The following is a 14650-nucleotide window of genomic DNA, read 5'->3' as shown; positions in this document are numbered from 1 at the left end:
CATTGTTGGTGCAGGAAGTACTGGGAGTTGGGAATGCTTCCTGCACCATGCTTTAGAGGAAAATGCTACATTGTGCAGTAAAGAGGCACTTGGCAGAGAAAACTCTTGTCCTCAGACATGTACAGTTCTTGATGCGGCTTTTTTCTTCTGTCAGGCGATACATCATCTACTACAGTGTGAGATTGTCTGCTGTAGCAAATGGATGGTGGCCACAAATGTGCAGCAGTGTATCGCAACAGAAAAATGAAATATTCTTAAGTGTTGGCCATTTCCAGTCTCTGTTGACGAGCTTCAAGCACATTTGATTAAAACATGCTCATATTCTTTTTGATAATTATTAGAAAAAGCTTTAATAAACTACATTTTACAAACAGAAGTATAGTTTTGTACATGAATGCATTTTACAGACTACTTGAGCCCACATTAATGTCACATCTGAAGGTTAGAAAAGTGGTTCAGGGTTTCTTGAGTGCAAATCACAAGAGAAAAACAGCGGGCTCAAGTATCCTACTGTTGCTTGCTATGTTGACAAAATTTTAAATTGGTCTGTTTATATGGCTTATTTTATAAAAAATATTCAACTGGCTATGATAAAGTTGTAAAAGGTATGAAATTTGATAGTAAGAAAAGGTACCAACAATCTGTATCCTTTGAAATTGCATGTATAGACAAAAGTTTGAGGACTAAACCAAACAATCTTCTTCTTCTTCTTGTTGTTCTTGTTTTTCTTCTTCTTCTTTTTCCCACTGTGACAAAAGAACTAGAACAGAGCCTGTAGGTGTCTGTACTAAAGACGCTACATATCAGAAACTCATACTACTAACTCATCAGAAACTGTTGCCTCTGTCAAGAGACTGCAACATTTGTCCATTTCAGGCTCAAAATAAACATAAGGTTTCAAGTAACCCTAGCTTGTGGGATATTTTTTTAGATCAAATCTTATAACTAAATTTTGAACCACTTCCACTTGTCCAATTGGCATGAAATTCTGCATAAGTACCTATGTGGTCCCAATGACGTTACAGTTATTTGATGTAATGACCACGGCCTGGTGCTTCTGACAGGATTACCCAACTTGGCCGCTCCTTTCCGCCTCCCACTTCCTTGCTGCCCAAGGCCGAGGCCCCTCTGCCCCTCTTCTCTTCCCCATGCTGCACCACTGAGTATCATGTAACTTTCTTCCATGGCTGTCAGCAAGCAAAAGTATGTTGCACTTCATTGCGGATTTCCGAGTGGAATTGCCATTACCTTTATGCTGTTTTCAAGGTTTGTAACCTTATTACAGTAACTGTCTTTTTTCCATCTGATTCTCAAGTTCACTACCTTTAGTCGCTGGAGGTTGGCCTCTGTTGTATTCTTCTTTACTGGACAGCATTTCGCTTTATCAATGGGCTGTGGCATTTTATTTTGGCTCCTCAGCATTTTGCAACTGTGTTGTCAGTGGGGATTTCAATGTGTACCAGGACTGTAGACAAGTGGTGCAAGCAAACAAAAAATTATTAATCATCTGATTTTATTTTTCCAATATGATAATTAAAATTTTATAAGAACATTTTGTACAGCAGTAATTAGTTCGATAATATTAGATTGAGCGAAAAATTATGTGATGACATCAGCACTGAAGTCTCAGATTAAAAAGCAGAAGTCCTGTGGTAGAAAAATCAGGTGAGGTCTCGTGATTTTTTTTATGAGGGAAAAAAAACAGCACCATTAATTCCAACTTGAAGAGGGAAAATAATGCTGTCAAATCAAAGATAGACAATAATTGAGTAGGCCGTATAACAAACACAAAGTTTTTAGGAATGAATGTTGACTGTCAGTTCAAATGGAAGGAACACATCTGTAAAGACATTAACAAAGAGAATGCCTTCAGTGTACTTTTAGAATCCTGTCACCAATTTTTAACATACAGTGAAGTGTAATTTTTACTGTTTGCACTCAGTCCTTAGCTGTGAAATTGTTTTTTTGGGTAAACAGCTTTCAATTTTTAAACAGGGACATTAAAATAAACAACTAAAATAGTAAGAGAGTGTGCTGCAAATAGTCTTAATTGCACTATTTGTGTACTTCCGTCAGTCTGTTATAGTGATTAACAAAAAGTATTTGAAAATATTGTACAAATAGCTTGATCCTTATCCGTACAGTAGAAGCTACATTTAACTTAATTAACAAAAAATAAATAAAATAAAATATTTAAAAAGACATTAAAAGCATACTGTATTGAACAGTACATATTGTTTAGATACAGATTACCGGTAAGTAGGTAAGGCAGCATGGTAGTTGCTAAAAATGGAACATAAATTAATAAATCTGTCATTCTGTGCAGCTTATACTGAATTTACAAAGATTATCACAGACTAGTGTTGCGATTTACCTTTGTGGATACTTTAATTCGCTTTCACACCGGGTAAAGCAATTACTGTATGAAGGATGTTAACTACCCATGCATGGAGTTCCTTGTGTGCTGCTGCACAAATACAGCTTGATCATTGTAAAAGTCTGTGTTTTGTTTTCATAGAAAGATTTAAGTTTAATGTAAATACTGAAATATGTATTTCAGGTGGACATTCAAAACCTTCAAAACAGGCTTAAAGAGAGACATCGAAATTGAAGACCTGTATGCACCCCTGAAAGAGCACAAATCATCACTGTTGGGTGAAAGATTTGAAAGGTAAGTACCAAATGTATGTATAAGTGTTTAATGAAGACTGGGTATTCATTTGATGATAGTGATGGTTGCAAAATGAGATGATCACATTAATGGTCCTCCTTTTGCAAACAGATATTCTATTAAGAACACAGAATAGGCGCCATTCATACAGCTTAACACAGAGTAGTTAGCAGCATGATTGATGTTCTATTGAGTGAGCCAGTTATTCTGGATGGTAGGTTGACTTTAGAAATGTCTCTTTGTTTCCTGTGAAATAATTATAATTGTTTGAAGATATAATAGAAATTTCAGTTACATACTTATGTAACAGTACAAAGTTTAACAAGCATTTGACACCATACCACACAAACAAACATTAATGACAGTACAAGCAAATGGAATAACAAATTAATTTTGTGACTGGATTGAGGATTTTGTGATGGACAGTCAATGGTAGATGCAGAAATAAGGCATGCATCAGGGAAGTATATCGGGATCCTTGATGTTCATATTATATTTTAATGACATGGAAGACAATGTTAATAGTAGCACCAGACATTTTGCAGATGAATTAATTCTTTATAATGAGGTGCTTATCTGTAAAAAGTCCCAGAAGTATCTACTGAGCTCTTGATAAAACTTCAAAGTGGTAACAATGATTGCCAACTTGTTTTAAATGTTCAGAAATGTAAAATCGTGGACTTCACAAAATGGAAAAATGCAGTATCTTGTGACTAAAATATCAGTGAGTTAAACTGGACACAGACTACTCATACAAATACTTGGTTGCAACAATTTTTGGGGATCCAAAATGAAACGATCACATAGGTTTAGTTGTAGCTAGGGCAGGTAATAAGTCTTCAGTTCACTAGGGGATACTGGAAAAGTGCAATCACGCTACAAAACATATTAACTTACAAAACACTGATGCAAACTGTCATAGAAAATGGTTCAAGTATTTGGGATCCATATCAAGTAAAACTAAAAGGGCATATTATGTGTGTACAAAGAAGGACAGCACAAATTGTCACAGGCTTGTTTGACTTATGGGAGAGACTCACATAAATTCTTAAAAACATAGACATACAGACCCCTGAAAATTGATATCAACTATCCCATTAAAGCCTTTACTTATGAAGTTTCAAGAAGCAGTATTAATTAAGGGCAACAGGAATATAAGGTACCCCTACATGTATCATACATGGAGCAGCCACAGAGTGTAATCTTACCCTCTCACACATCACCATTAAATTCCTATTAGTCTGTTCAGTATTTTCAAAACCTTCAAGAGGTGTAAGATGTTGTTGTTGTTGTGGTCTTCAGTCCTGAGACTGGTTTGATGCAGCTCTCCATGCTACTCTATCCTGTGCAAGCTTCTTCATCTCCCAGTACGTACTGCAACCTACATCGTTCTGAATCTGCTTAGTGTATTCATCTCTTGCTCTCCCTCTATGATTTTTACCCTTCACACTGCCCTCCAATGCTAAATTTGTGATCCCCTGATGACTCAGAACATGTCCTACCAACCAGTCCCTTCTTCTTGTCAAGTTGTGCCACAAACTCCTCTTCCCCCCAATTATATTCAATACCTCCTCATTAGTTATGTGATCTACCAATCTGATCTTCAGCATTCTTCTGTAGCACCACATTTCAAAAGCTTCTATTCTCTTCTTGTCCAAACTATTTATTGTCCCTGTTTCACTTCCATACATGGCTACACTCCATACAAATACTTTCAGAAACGACTCCCTGACATGTAAATCTATACTCAATGTTAATAAATTTCTATTCTTCAGAAACACTTTCCTTGCCATTGCCAGTCTACATTTTATATCCTCTCTACTTCGACCATCATCAGTTATTTTGCTCCCCAAATAGCAAAACTCCTTTACCACTTTAAGTGTCTCATTTCCTAATCTAATTCCCTCAGCATCACCAGACTTAATTTGACTCCTCCCTGATGAAGGAACATTTGTTCCGAAAGCTAGGAATGTATTTTTTCGGTTCTGTTTTATGTGTATCTATCGGCTGTACTGAGCTGAGGTAAGTACTGGCCAGCCCCTCTATCTCTTTGTTAGTATTTGTTTCACATCTTTATATGAGATTTTCCATTAATCATTTAGATCACCTATATGGTCCACATCCTTCATTGTTTTGTCCCTTTTGTTAGCTATCACTTACGTCTGTCATCTTAACACTTTCTCTTCTTCAGTGTTTTATATATACATAAATAAATATTGTCGTCACCAACTGTGCTAGTTTCATCTTCCTCCTATTATCTTGTTCCGTTTATAGTCCTCTTCTCTTTTTTATTTATTGATTTATTTATTCAACATTCCATAGTTTTAACGTTCGTTATTCGAGGTTTCCCAGCCAACAATCACTGCCAACAATCTCTTCCACACTTACCAGTATCATCCATTTCCGTCGATTTCTTGTTGCTGGCGATATTTTTGTGCCATTGGCTCTCTTTCTCTGCCACAAGAAAATTTTTTTGGGACATTTCTGCGCCACCCGCGATCTTTTTTGCGGCACTCGCGATCTTTTTTGCGGCACTCGCGATCTTTTTTGCGGCACGCGCGATCGCTTTTGCGGCACGCGCGATCTTTTTTGCGGCACGCGCGATCTTTTTTCGCCACTCGCTATCTCTGTTTTTGAGCAACGTGTGTTCTTTTCCCCTGATCTGGACATACTTGCTTGGTCTGGTCAACTTTTTCTGTATTTTTCTTATTTAGTGGTCTTCCTTTGGTATTGAACATCACCAAGACAATTTCTTTCTTTCTCGTCCTCCCTCCCCGTTTTATTCCTTCTTATGATTACTATTTCAACTTTAGTTATTTAATTTCCCTACCCACCAGTTATCCACTATGTACCCTAATCCCATACCACATTATCTACATTCATTCCGGAAACATGCATTCACCGTAGCCAAACTGCAATCCCACATACTTTTCCTCCGGTCCTGCTTAACCTTTGGAATTATCCCTAAAGGGCTTACCTTAAAAGTTCCCATCTCCGGATGCAATTCCTCCTTCCACCAGTCTCTCCTGGACTTCCAGAACCTTCAATCCTTAGCCCTTACCCAACTTGTCCTGAATCTCTACACTACTTCATGTAACCACCACTCCCAACAGCTCCTATCTCTCTTCAAAGTCCTTCACCTCTCAAACCCTTGCTTGGAGAACACACTCAGGAACATCATCCTAGAAGCCAGCTGCAAACTTGAGTTCCATGCCACACACCACCTGAAAAAAACTATCCACAGTGCTAGTGCAACACCTAAGAAGTGGGGTCCCTCTCCCTATCCCTCACAAACACCAACCACAACAGAACCTTCAACAAACCCCCCTCATAGCCAACAAACCTAGCCTAGCCACCCTACTCAATCTCCCCATCCCAGCACATACCCCACACAGACCAAATCTCAACTATAACCGCAGTCAAATGCCACATATCACTAGTTCCAATTCAGTCCTAAACCTCTCATCCAGATCCCTCTCTCCTCTAGAGACATCTGTTCTATCAAAAGGCTTAACCTTTAGCCCCACACCTGAATTCAACCACACTGCCCTGGTTAAAGATCTCCTCTCATTCACCCGGAACCTCAACTGGAAATATCACTTCACTACCCAAACACAGCCCCCAAATACTAGACCCAGTGTTGAACCCTGTCTAGAACAGTTCCGACTGCCTTCCCAAAGGGATCCTCCTCCCCTCCCCCAAAACCATACCTTGCAGACATTTCAGGAATTCCTCACATCCAGTGTTGCCTCCCAGTCCTTCTTGAAGAACATCCCGACAACCCCCAACATCACCCCAGCTGAATCCCGTGCCATTAAGGAGCTGAAAATAGACCGCTCTATTGTCATCCTCCCGGCGGATAAAGGCTCCACAACTGTCGTACTTGACCGTGTGGAGTATGTGGCAGAAGGACTGTGTCAACTCTCCGACACCTCAACCTACAAAGCTGTTACCCAGGATCCCATTCCCTCCATCCAGACTGAGCTGCAAAAAATCCTAAAAATCCAAGGTCCCTCACAAGGCCTCACAATGGCTTCCATAGACTTACTCATTCCACCTGAGCCACGTACCCCTACCTTCTACCTATTACCCAAAATCCACAAAGAGAACCATCCTGGCCGTCCCATTGTAGCAGGCTTCAAAGCCCCAACCGAACGTATCTCAGCTCTGGTAGACCAGCACCTCCAACCTATCACCCGCAGACTCCCATCCTACATCAAAGACACAAACCACTTCCTAGAACGCCTCAAATCCATTCCCACTCCTCTCCCACCTGAAACCTTTCTTGTCACCATAGATGCTACATCCCTTTACACAAACATCCCACATACCCATGGTCTCTCTGCCCTTGAGCACTACCTCTCCCAACGCCCACCAGAAGATCTTCCAAAAACCTCGTTCCTTATCACACTTACCAACTTCATCCTCACCCATAACTACTTCACTTTTGAAGGCCAGACCTACAAACTAATCAGGGGAACGGCCATGGGAACCAGGATGGCTCCGTCCTATGCCAACCTCTTCATGGGCCGCATGGAGGAGGCTTTCCTGAAGACCCAACAGCTGCTTCCCCTGGCCTGGTATAGGTTTATAGATGACATCTTTGTGGTCTGGACTCATGGTGAAGAAACACTCCTTAATTTCCTCCATAACCTCAACTCCTTTTCGAATCTGAATTTCACCTGGTCCTTCTCCAAAACCCAAGCCACCTTCCTGGATGTTGACCTTCATCTTGTTGAAGCTCACATCCACACCTCTGTCCATATCAAACCCACAAACAAACAACAGTACCTTCACTTTGATAGCTGCCATCCATTCCACATCAAACGCTCCCTTCCCTACAGCCTAGGTATTCGTGGCAAACGCATCTGCTCCAGTGATGAATCCCTCAACAATTACACCAATAACCTGACCAGTGCTTTCCTCTCCCGCAACTATCCTGCAGACCTTGTCCACAAACAGATCTCCAGAGCAATACATTCCTCCCCGTCCAACAACAATGTTCGTACCCCCAGACCACACAGAAGCATCCCCCTTGTCACCCAATATTATCCTGGCCTCGAAAACATCAACAAATTACTCCGCCAGGGATATGACTTTCTCAAGTCAACCCCTGAAATGAGATCATCCCTTGACAAAATTCTCCCCACACCACCCAGAGTTGCCTTTCGTTGCCCCCCTAACCTCCGTAACATCCTTGTTAAACCCTACAATATTCCCAGACTACCTTCTCTACCCAGCGGTTCCTACCCCTGTAACCGACCCCGCTGCAAAACCTGCCCCATGCATCCCTTCACAACCACCTACTCCAGCCCCGCTACTGGTAAAACATACACAATTCAAGGCAGAGCCACGTGTGAGACTACACATGTCATTTATCAACTGACATGCCTGCACTGCACAGCCTTTTACATCGGCATGACAACAACTAAACTGGCTGAGCGCATGAACGGACACAGACGAACTGTCCGCCTAGGAGATGCCCAATACCCAGTAGCGGAGCATGCCCTCCAGCATAATTCTAGGGACCTAGGAACCTGCTACACTGTATGTGCCATTTGGCTTCTCCCACCCAACCCCAGTCCCTCTGAACTGCGGAGATGGGAACTTGCACTCCAACACATCCTTTCATCCCGCCATCCCCCTGGACTGAACCTACGTTAAACAACCTCACTCCCATTTACTCTTCAGTCTTCTCCTCTTTCCCTTTCCTCTTTAGCCATTCACGCATCTTTTCATCCTACATAGCTGTGTTTATCTTTACATTATATACCTCTTTACTTCTGTATGCATCCTCTTTGGTTTGAAGCTGGCACAGTACTTACAGTAGAATATCTTTGGCTTTCCTCTGACAATCATGCCTCCATCCTTGCTACCCTCCCTATTTTCCTTTCCCTGTTGCTTCATAGCCTGGGTTGTGAGTAACTGAATCTCCTTTCCCTTCTTCCCTTTCTTTCCCCTCTCTCCTCCCTGATGAAGGAACATTTGTTCCGAAAGCTAGGAATGTATTTTTTCGGTTCTGTTTTATGTGTATCTATCGGCTGTACTGAGCTGAGGTAAGTACTGGCCAGCCCCTCTATCTCTTTGTTAGTATTTGTTTCACATCTTTATATGAGATTTTCCATTAATCATTTAATTTGACTACATTCCATTATCCTCGTTTTGCTTTTGTTGATGTTCATCTTATATCCTCCTTTCAAGACACTGTCCATTCCATTCAACTGCTCTTCCAAGTCCTTTGCTGTCTCTGACAGAATTACAATGGAATCGGCAAACCTCAAAGTTCTTATTTCTTCTCCATGGATTTTAATACCTACTCCGAATTTTTCTTTCATTTCCTTCACTGCTTGCTCAATATACAGATTCAATAACATCAGGGAGAGGCTACAACCCTGTCTCACTCCTTTCCCAACCACTGCTTCCCTTTCATGTCTCTCGACTTTTATAACTGCCATCTGGATTCTGTACAAATTGTAAATAGCCTTTCGCTCCCTGTACTTTACCCCTGCCACCTTTAGAATTTGAAAGAGAGTATTCCAGTCAACATTGTCAAAAGCTTTCTCAAAGTCTACAAATGCTAGAAACGTAGGTTTGCCTTTCCTTAATCTTTCTTCTAAGATAAGTTGTAAGGTCAGTATTGCCTCACGTGTTTCAACATTTCTACGGAATCCAAAATGATCTTTCCCGAGGTCGGCTTCTACCAGCTTTTCCATTCGTCTCTAAAGAATTCGTGTTAGTATTTTGTAGCTGTGACTTATTAAACTGATAGTTTGGTGATTTTCACATCTGTCAACACTTGCTTTCTTTGGAATTGGAATCATTATATTCTTCTTGAAGTCTGAGGGTATTTCACCTGTCTCATACATCTTGCTCACCAGATAGTAGAGTTTTGCCATGACTGGCTCTCCCAAGGCCGCCAGTAGTTCTAAGGAAATGTTGTCTACTCCTGGGGCCTTGTTTCGACTCAGGTCTTTCAATGCTCTGTCAAACTCTTCACGCAGTATCGTATCTCCCATTTCATCTTCATCTACATCCTCTTCCATTTCCATAATACTGGACTCAAGTACATTGCCCCTGTATAGACCCTCTATATACTCCTTCCACCTTTTTGCTTTCCCTTCTTTGCTTAGAACTGGGTTTCCATCTGAGCTCTTGATATTCATACAAGTGGCTATCTTTTCTCCAAAGGTCTCTTTAATTTTACTGTAGGCAGTATCTATCTTGCCTCTAGTGAGATAAGCCTCTACATCCTTACATTTGTCCTCTAGCCATTCCTGCTTAGCCACTTTGCACTTCCTGTCGATCTCATTTTTGAGATGTTTGTATTCCTTTTTGCCCGCTTCATTTACTGCAGTTTTGTATTTTCTTCTTTCATCAATTAAATTCAGTATTTCTTCTGTTATCCAAGGATTTCTAGTAGCCCTCATCTCTTTACCTACTTGATCCTCTGCTGCCTTCACTATTTCATCCCTCAGAGCTACCCATTCTTCCTCTACTGTATTTCTTTCCCCTATTCCTGTCAATTGTTCCCTTTGCTCTCCCTGAAACTCTGTACAACCTCTGGTTTAGTCAGTTTATCCAGGTCCCATCTCCTTAAATTCCCACCTTTTTGCAGTTTCTTCAGTTTTAATCTACAGTTCATAACCAATAGATTGTGGTTAGAGTCCACATCTGCCCCTGGAAATGTCTTACAATTTAAATCCTGGTTCCTAAATCTCTGTCTTACCACTATATAATCTATCTGATACCCTCTAGTATCTCCAGGATTCTTCCATGTATACAACCTTCTTTTATGAATCTTGAACCAAGTGTTAGCTATGATTAAGTTACCGTATTTACTCGAATCTAAGCCGCACTTTTTTTCCGGTTTTTGTAATCCAAAAAACCGCCTGCGGCTTAGAATCGAGTGCAACGTAAGCGGAAGTTCTGAAAAATGTTGGTAGTTGGCGCCACAACTAACTTCTGCTGTCGAAAATATGTAGCGCTGCACAGGCATGCTTTGCAGGCACAAAGATAAATACTGGTGCCAAAACCTCTGCGTCAGTAAATAAATTAAAAAAAAAAGGGTGGAAGATGAGCCTTCTTCTCCGCCCCGAGTTTCGACCACTGCATTTTATACATTATCCAATGAAGTAAATAGAAATTCCGTATTGTTCATTTTTGAATGTAGCAGCATTTCAATGTACTATGAAAATCGGACTGGCAAGACTGTTTGGGATGTTTGTCAATATGGCCAGCTCTAGGTTCTGAATTTTTTCAACCTGTGAGAAGAGATGGTTGCTCATAGGAACTTTCATGAATTGTGAATCACATACAGTATTCTCTTCACCATAAGAATAATACGAATATAAACATTTTGCCATGTATTCTTTCGTGTTTGTTGCTATCTCATTTAAATCCTGTCTCACTAGGATGAGACAACAGCAAATGCGGAAGAATATACATATCATGTCATGTTTATTTTCGTATTATTCTTATGCCTAATAGTGATTCAGTCAGAAATGAAGCACGGCAATTGACTAGATTTTTAAATCTAAGACCACTCTAATTTCTGTGCAGAATTTAAAGTACTAAAGAGGCGTCTGCAAAGATTTTCAAACGGAGAAAAATTTTCGCTAAACTCTCGGTCAGAACGTCTTCTATCAAAACCAGTCTATTATTTGGTTCTTGTTGATCATTATCAAAGAAAGCAGCAGTGTAAGTTACAACAAATAGCAGTCTCTTGCCATTGTTTTGCTAATGAAACGATTCCTCTCTTTTTTTAATTGTAAGCGGCGGTAGCGCGTGAAATATTGCAAATTTGTTATCCCGGACGAGACACAAGTTGAAAATACGGCTAACTGTTATCCCGGCTGACGCCCACAATTGAAATGCGGCAATGACACAAGTTGAAAATATGCTCACTATTTTTTATTTACTTAAATTTGCCATATTTCGTGACAGTACCTTTTTCATTAGACGTTTACACGGCGATATAGTCTTGGCTTCAGTTGTCTCAGTATGATTCCACAATGTGTCTTTGTTGGTTGCAGAATTGACGTGGTTCAACGTGTTTCTCTCATTTTGGTGTTTCAAATACAGTTTCTTCAAATGTAGTTTCTTCTTTTTTTTTTAGTTAATACAAAAATAATAGTAACATACTTCAAAATTATTTATGACGGCGACCTTCACATTGTTCTTCCAACAACACCATGGTCAACACACACCAACCGTTAGCTGCCGACTAAGTACAGTCAAAGATGACTCCAACGTCAAAGATGTTTTACACCACACACAATCTTCCAGTTGTAATCAGTCTCTCTGCTATTCTTCGATACATTTTCTAATAATAATCAATATGCTTTTACTCTCAAAAACAGAAGTAAATTAACATATAATAAGACAAATTATAATAAATCCTGACAAAAATATAAGAAAACATTTAAATTCGGTATCGACAAATACGGTAAAAAAAAATAACATCTCCCAGATCCATTACACGCGCACAAAAGCAAGCCATGCCGCGAGCGGGGACAGGCTGTAAACATTCATTATCAGAATGCGACAAACAATTCATGACACAGTACAGTAATGCATTTTCAGCTTAGAGTGATGTAAACACCTATAACAAAGACAACGGCACTTACCAGATCAAAGCAAAATATGCAATCAATTCAAACCAGACGAAGCACGTGAAAAAGGAAAGGTACCCGTATAAATACGGACGGAGCGCGTGACGCATAGCAATGGCTACCTAGTAAAGCTTAACTGCTAAGCTTACGACTCGAACCTACTGTAACTGTATCATCATTCATTCGACTTAAATTGTCTCTCATATTACAATGGACCAACTTTGTTTCGATTTGGAGGTGCGGCCTAAAACATTTCTCTCCCCTTGAATTTCGAGTCTCAAATTTCAGGTATTCACCTACTATGTTTCCTTCTCTCCTTTTTCCTACTGACAAATTCCAATCACCCTTGACTATTAAATTTTCATCTCCCTTCACTACCTGTATAATTTCTTTTATCTCATCATACATTTCATCAATTTCTTCATCATCTGCAGAGCTAGTTGGCATATAAACTTGTACTACTGTAGTAGGCATGGGCTTCATGTCTATCTTGGCCATAATAATGCGTTCACTATGCTGCTTGTAGTAGCTTACCCGCACTCCTATTTTTTTTATTCATTATTAAACCTACTAGTGCATTACCCCTATTTGACTTTGTATTTATAACCCTGTATTAACCTGACCAAAAGTCTTGTTCCTCCTGCCACTGAACTTCACTAATTTCCACTATATATAATTTTAACCTATCCATCTCCCTTTTTAAATTTTCTAACCCACCTGCCCGATTAAGGGATCTGACATTCCACGCTCCGATCCAAAGAACGCCAGTTTTCTTTCTCCTGATAACGATGTCGTCTTGAGTAGTCCCCGCCCGGAGATCCGAATGGGGGACTATTTTACCTCCGAAATATTTTACCCAAGAGGATGCCATCATCATTTAACCATACCGTAAAGCTTCATGCCCTCAAGAAAAATTACAGCTGTAGTTTCCCCTTGCTTTCAGCCATTCGCAGTACCAGCACAGCAAGGCCGTTTTGGTTAGTGTTACAAGGCCAGATCAGTCAATCATCCAGACTGTTGCCCCTGCAACTACTGCTGCCCGTCTTCAGGAACCACATGTTTGTCTGGCCTCTCAACAGATACCCCTCTGTTGTGGTTGCACCTACGGTACGGCCATCTGTGTTGCTGAGGCACTCAAGCCTCCCCACCAATGGCAAGGTCCATGGTTCATGGGGGGGAGGTGTAAGATATACGACGGAAAATCCTTTTACTTATCGTCATTATCTCATTGTTGTTGGCTCCAAGTCTTGCATCTAGGGTACATTATTGATGCTGTAATCTTTATAATGTTGCAGATTCTTATTGAACTGAATAACTGATGAAGAATGCCTGTTGCTATGAATATCTTTTTGTTTTATCCCATTCTTCTAAATCACACCAATTTTACAATTTTCACTTCTATCACATAAAAAATTACATTATTAGTGACACACTCAAGAACACTTCTGATTCCATTCTGCGGTATTCACAATGTTCCAAAGAGTGTACAAAGCAAAAGAGTTCACAAACTTTCTCGACAGAAGAAGAATCATCACCAAGTTATATCATTATTTTATAAATGATTCCAGAAATAAATTTAATAATTAACATTAGATTGTACAGTTAATGATATCTATTTTAAATGTGCCAGAAATTTCGTAATTTCAAATAATTTTAAAAGAATTTTGACTGTATGTACAGAGTATTAACAAATTAATTTATTTTTACATATATTAGCCCAAAACTTAACACATCGTATACAAAATGATATGAAGTTCATTCAGTTAGACAGCTGATACAATATTCACCTATACAAGACTCTATAGTATACGTGGCATCGACTATTTCTATTAAAAAAGGTAATGTTAGAGGAGGGTGACCCATTACAAGAGACAAGATTAAATTAATTACAGACCACACAGAGGCATGTAAGTACCGTAGTTATTCTTAGTATCTTCCAAATGCAAATGCTATGGAAAGGAACCCTAGCTACTGATGTACATATATGTAAGGAAAAAACTATTGCCCAGTATCAGGTCAGTTCCTTGCATAAGAAGAGGTATCTGGCACTAGAAATCAATTGAGCTATTGAAGAAGTAGTATTCATTGCCTATCACTTTTTTCCATGTGTGATCTTTTATTTCTTCTATTTTCTTGTCTATTGTTTTTAGTTCATTTACATGTTGGACATTGTCTTCAATTTATCTTATAATATTTAATTACATTATTAATAGCAAGTCCCAATATATTACAGGTTGTGGAAACAAGACTGCAGAACAGCAGCGAAGAACGATAGAAGTCCAAGCTATCTGCGTGTTATGCTCAGTGCATACGGGTGGAAATATATGATGTATGGGTGTATTCGAGCAGTTCTTGAATTGTTTGTCCG

General features: G+C 39.7%; 1 protein-coding gene across 1 annotated transcript in view; it reads left to right on the top strand.

The window, feature by feature from the left end:
- Positions 1 to 14650, top strand: part of LOC126162653 (probable multidrug resistance-associated protein lethal(2)03659) — a 316093-nt gene that overhangs the window by 76133 nt on the left and 225310 nt on the right. The window contains exons 3-4 of the mRNA XM_049919291.1: positions 2561 to 2671; positions 14516 to 14650. Coding sequence (XP_049775248.1) covers positions 2561 to 2671; positions 14516 to 14650 — 246 coding nt within the window. The remainder of the gene's footprint in view (positions 1 to 2560; positions 2672 to 14515) is intronic.

This window comes from Schistocerca cancellata, chromosome 2 (genome assembly GCF_023864275.1).
Source record: "Schistocerca cancellata isolate TAMUIC-IGC-003103 chromosome 2, iqSchCanc2.1, whole genome shotgun sequence".
Taxonomy (NCBI): domain Eukaryota; kingdom Metazoa; phylum Arthropoda; class Insecta; order Orthoptera; family Acrididae; genus Schistocerca; species Schistocerca cancellata.
The sequence above is the reverse complement of the archived record's forward strand: the minus strand, read 5'-3'. Positions and strand labels throughout refer to the sequence as shown.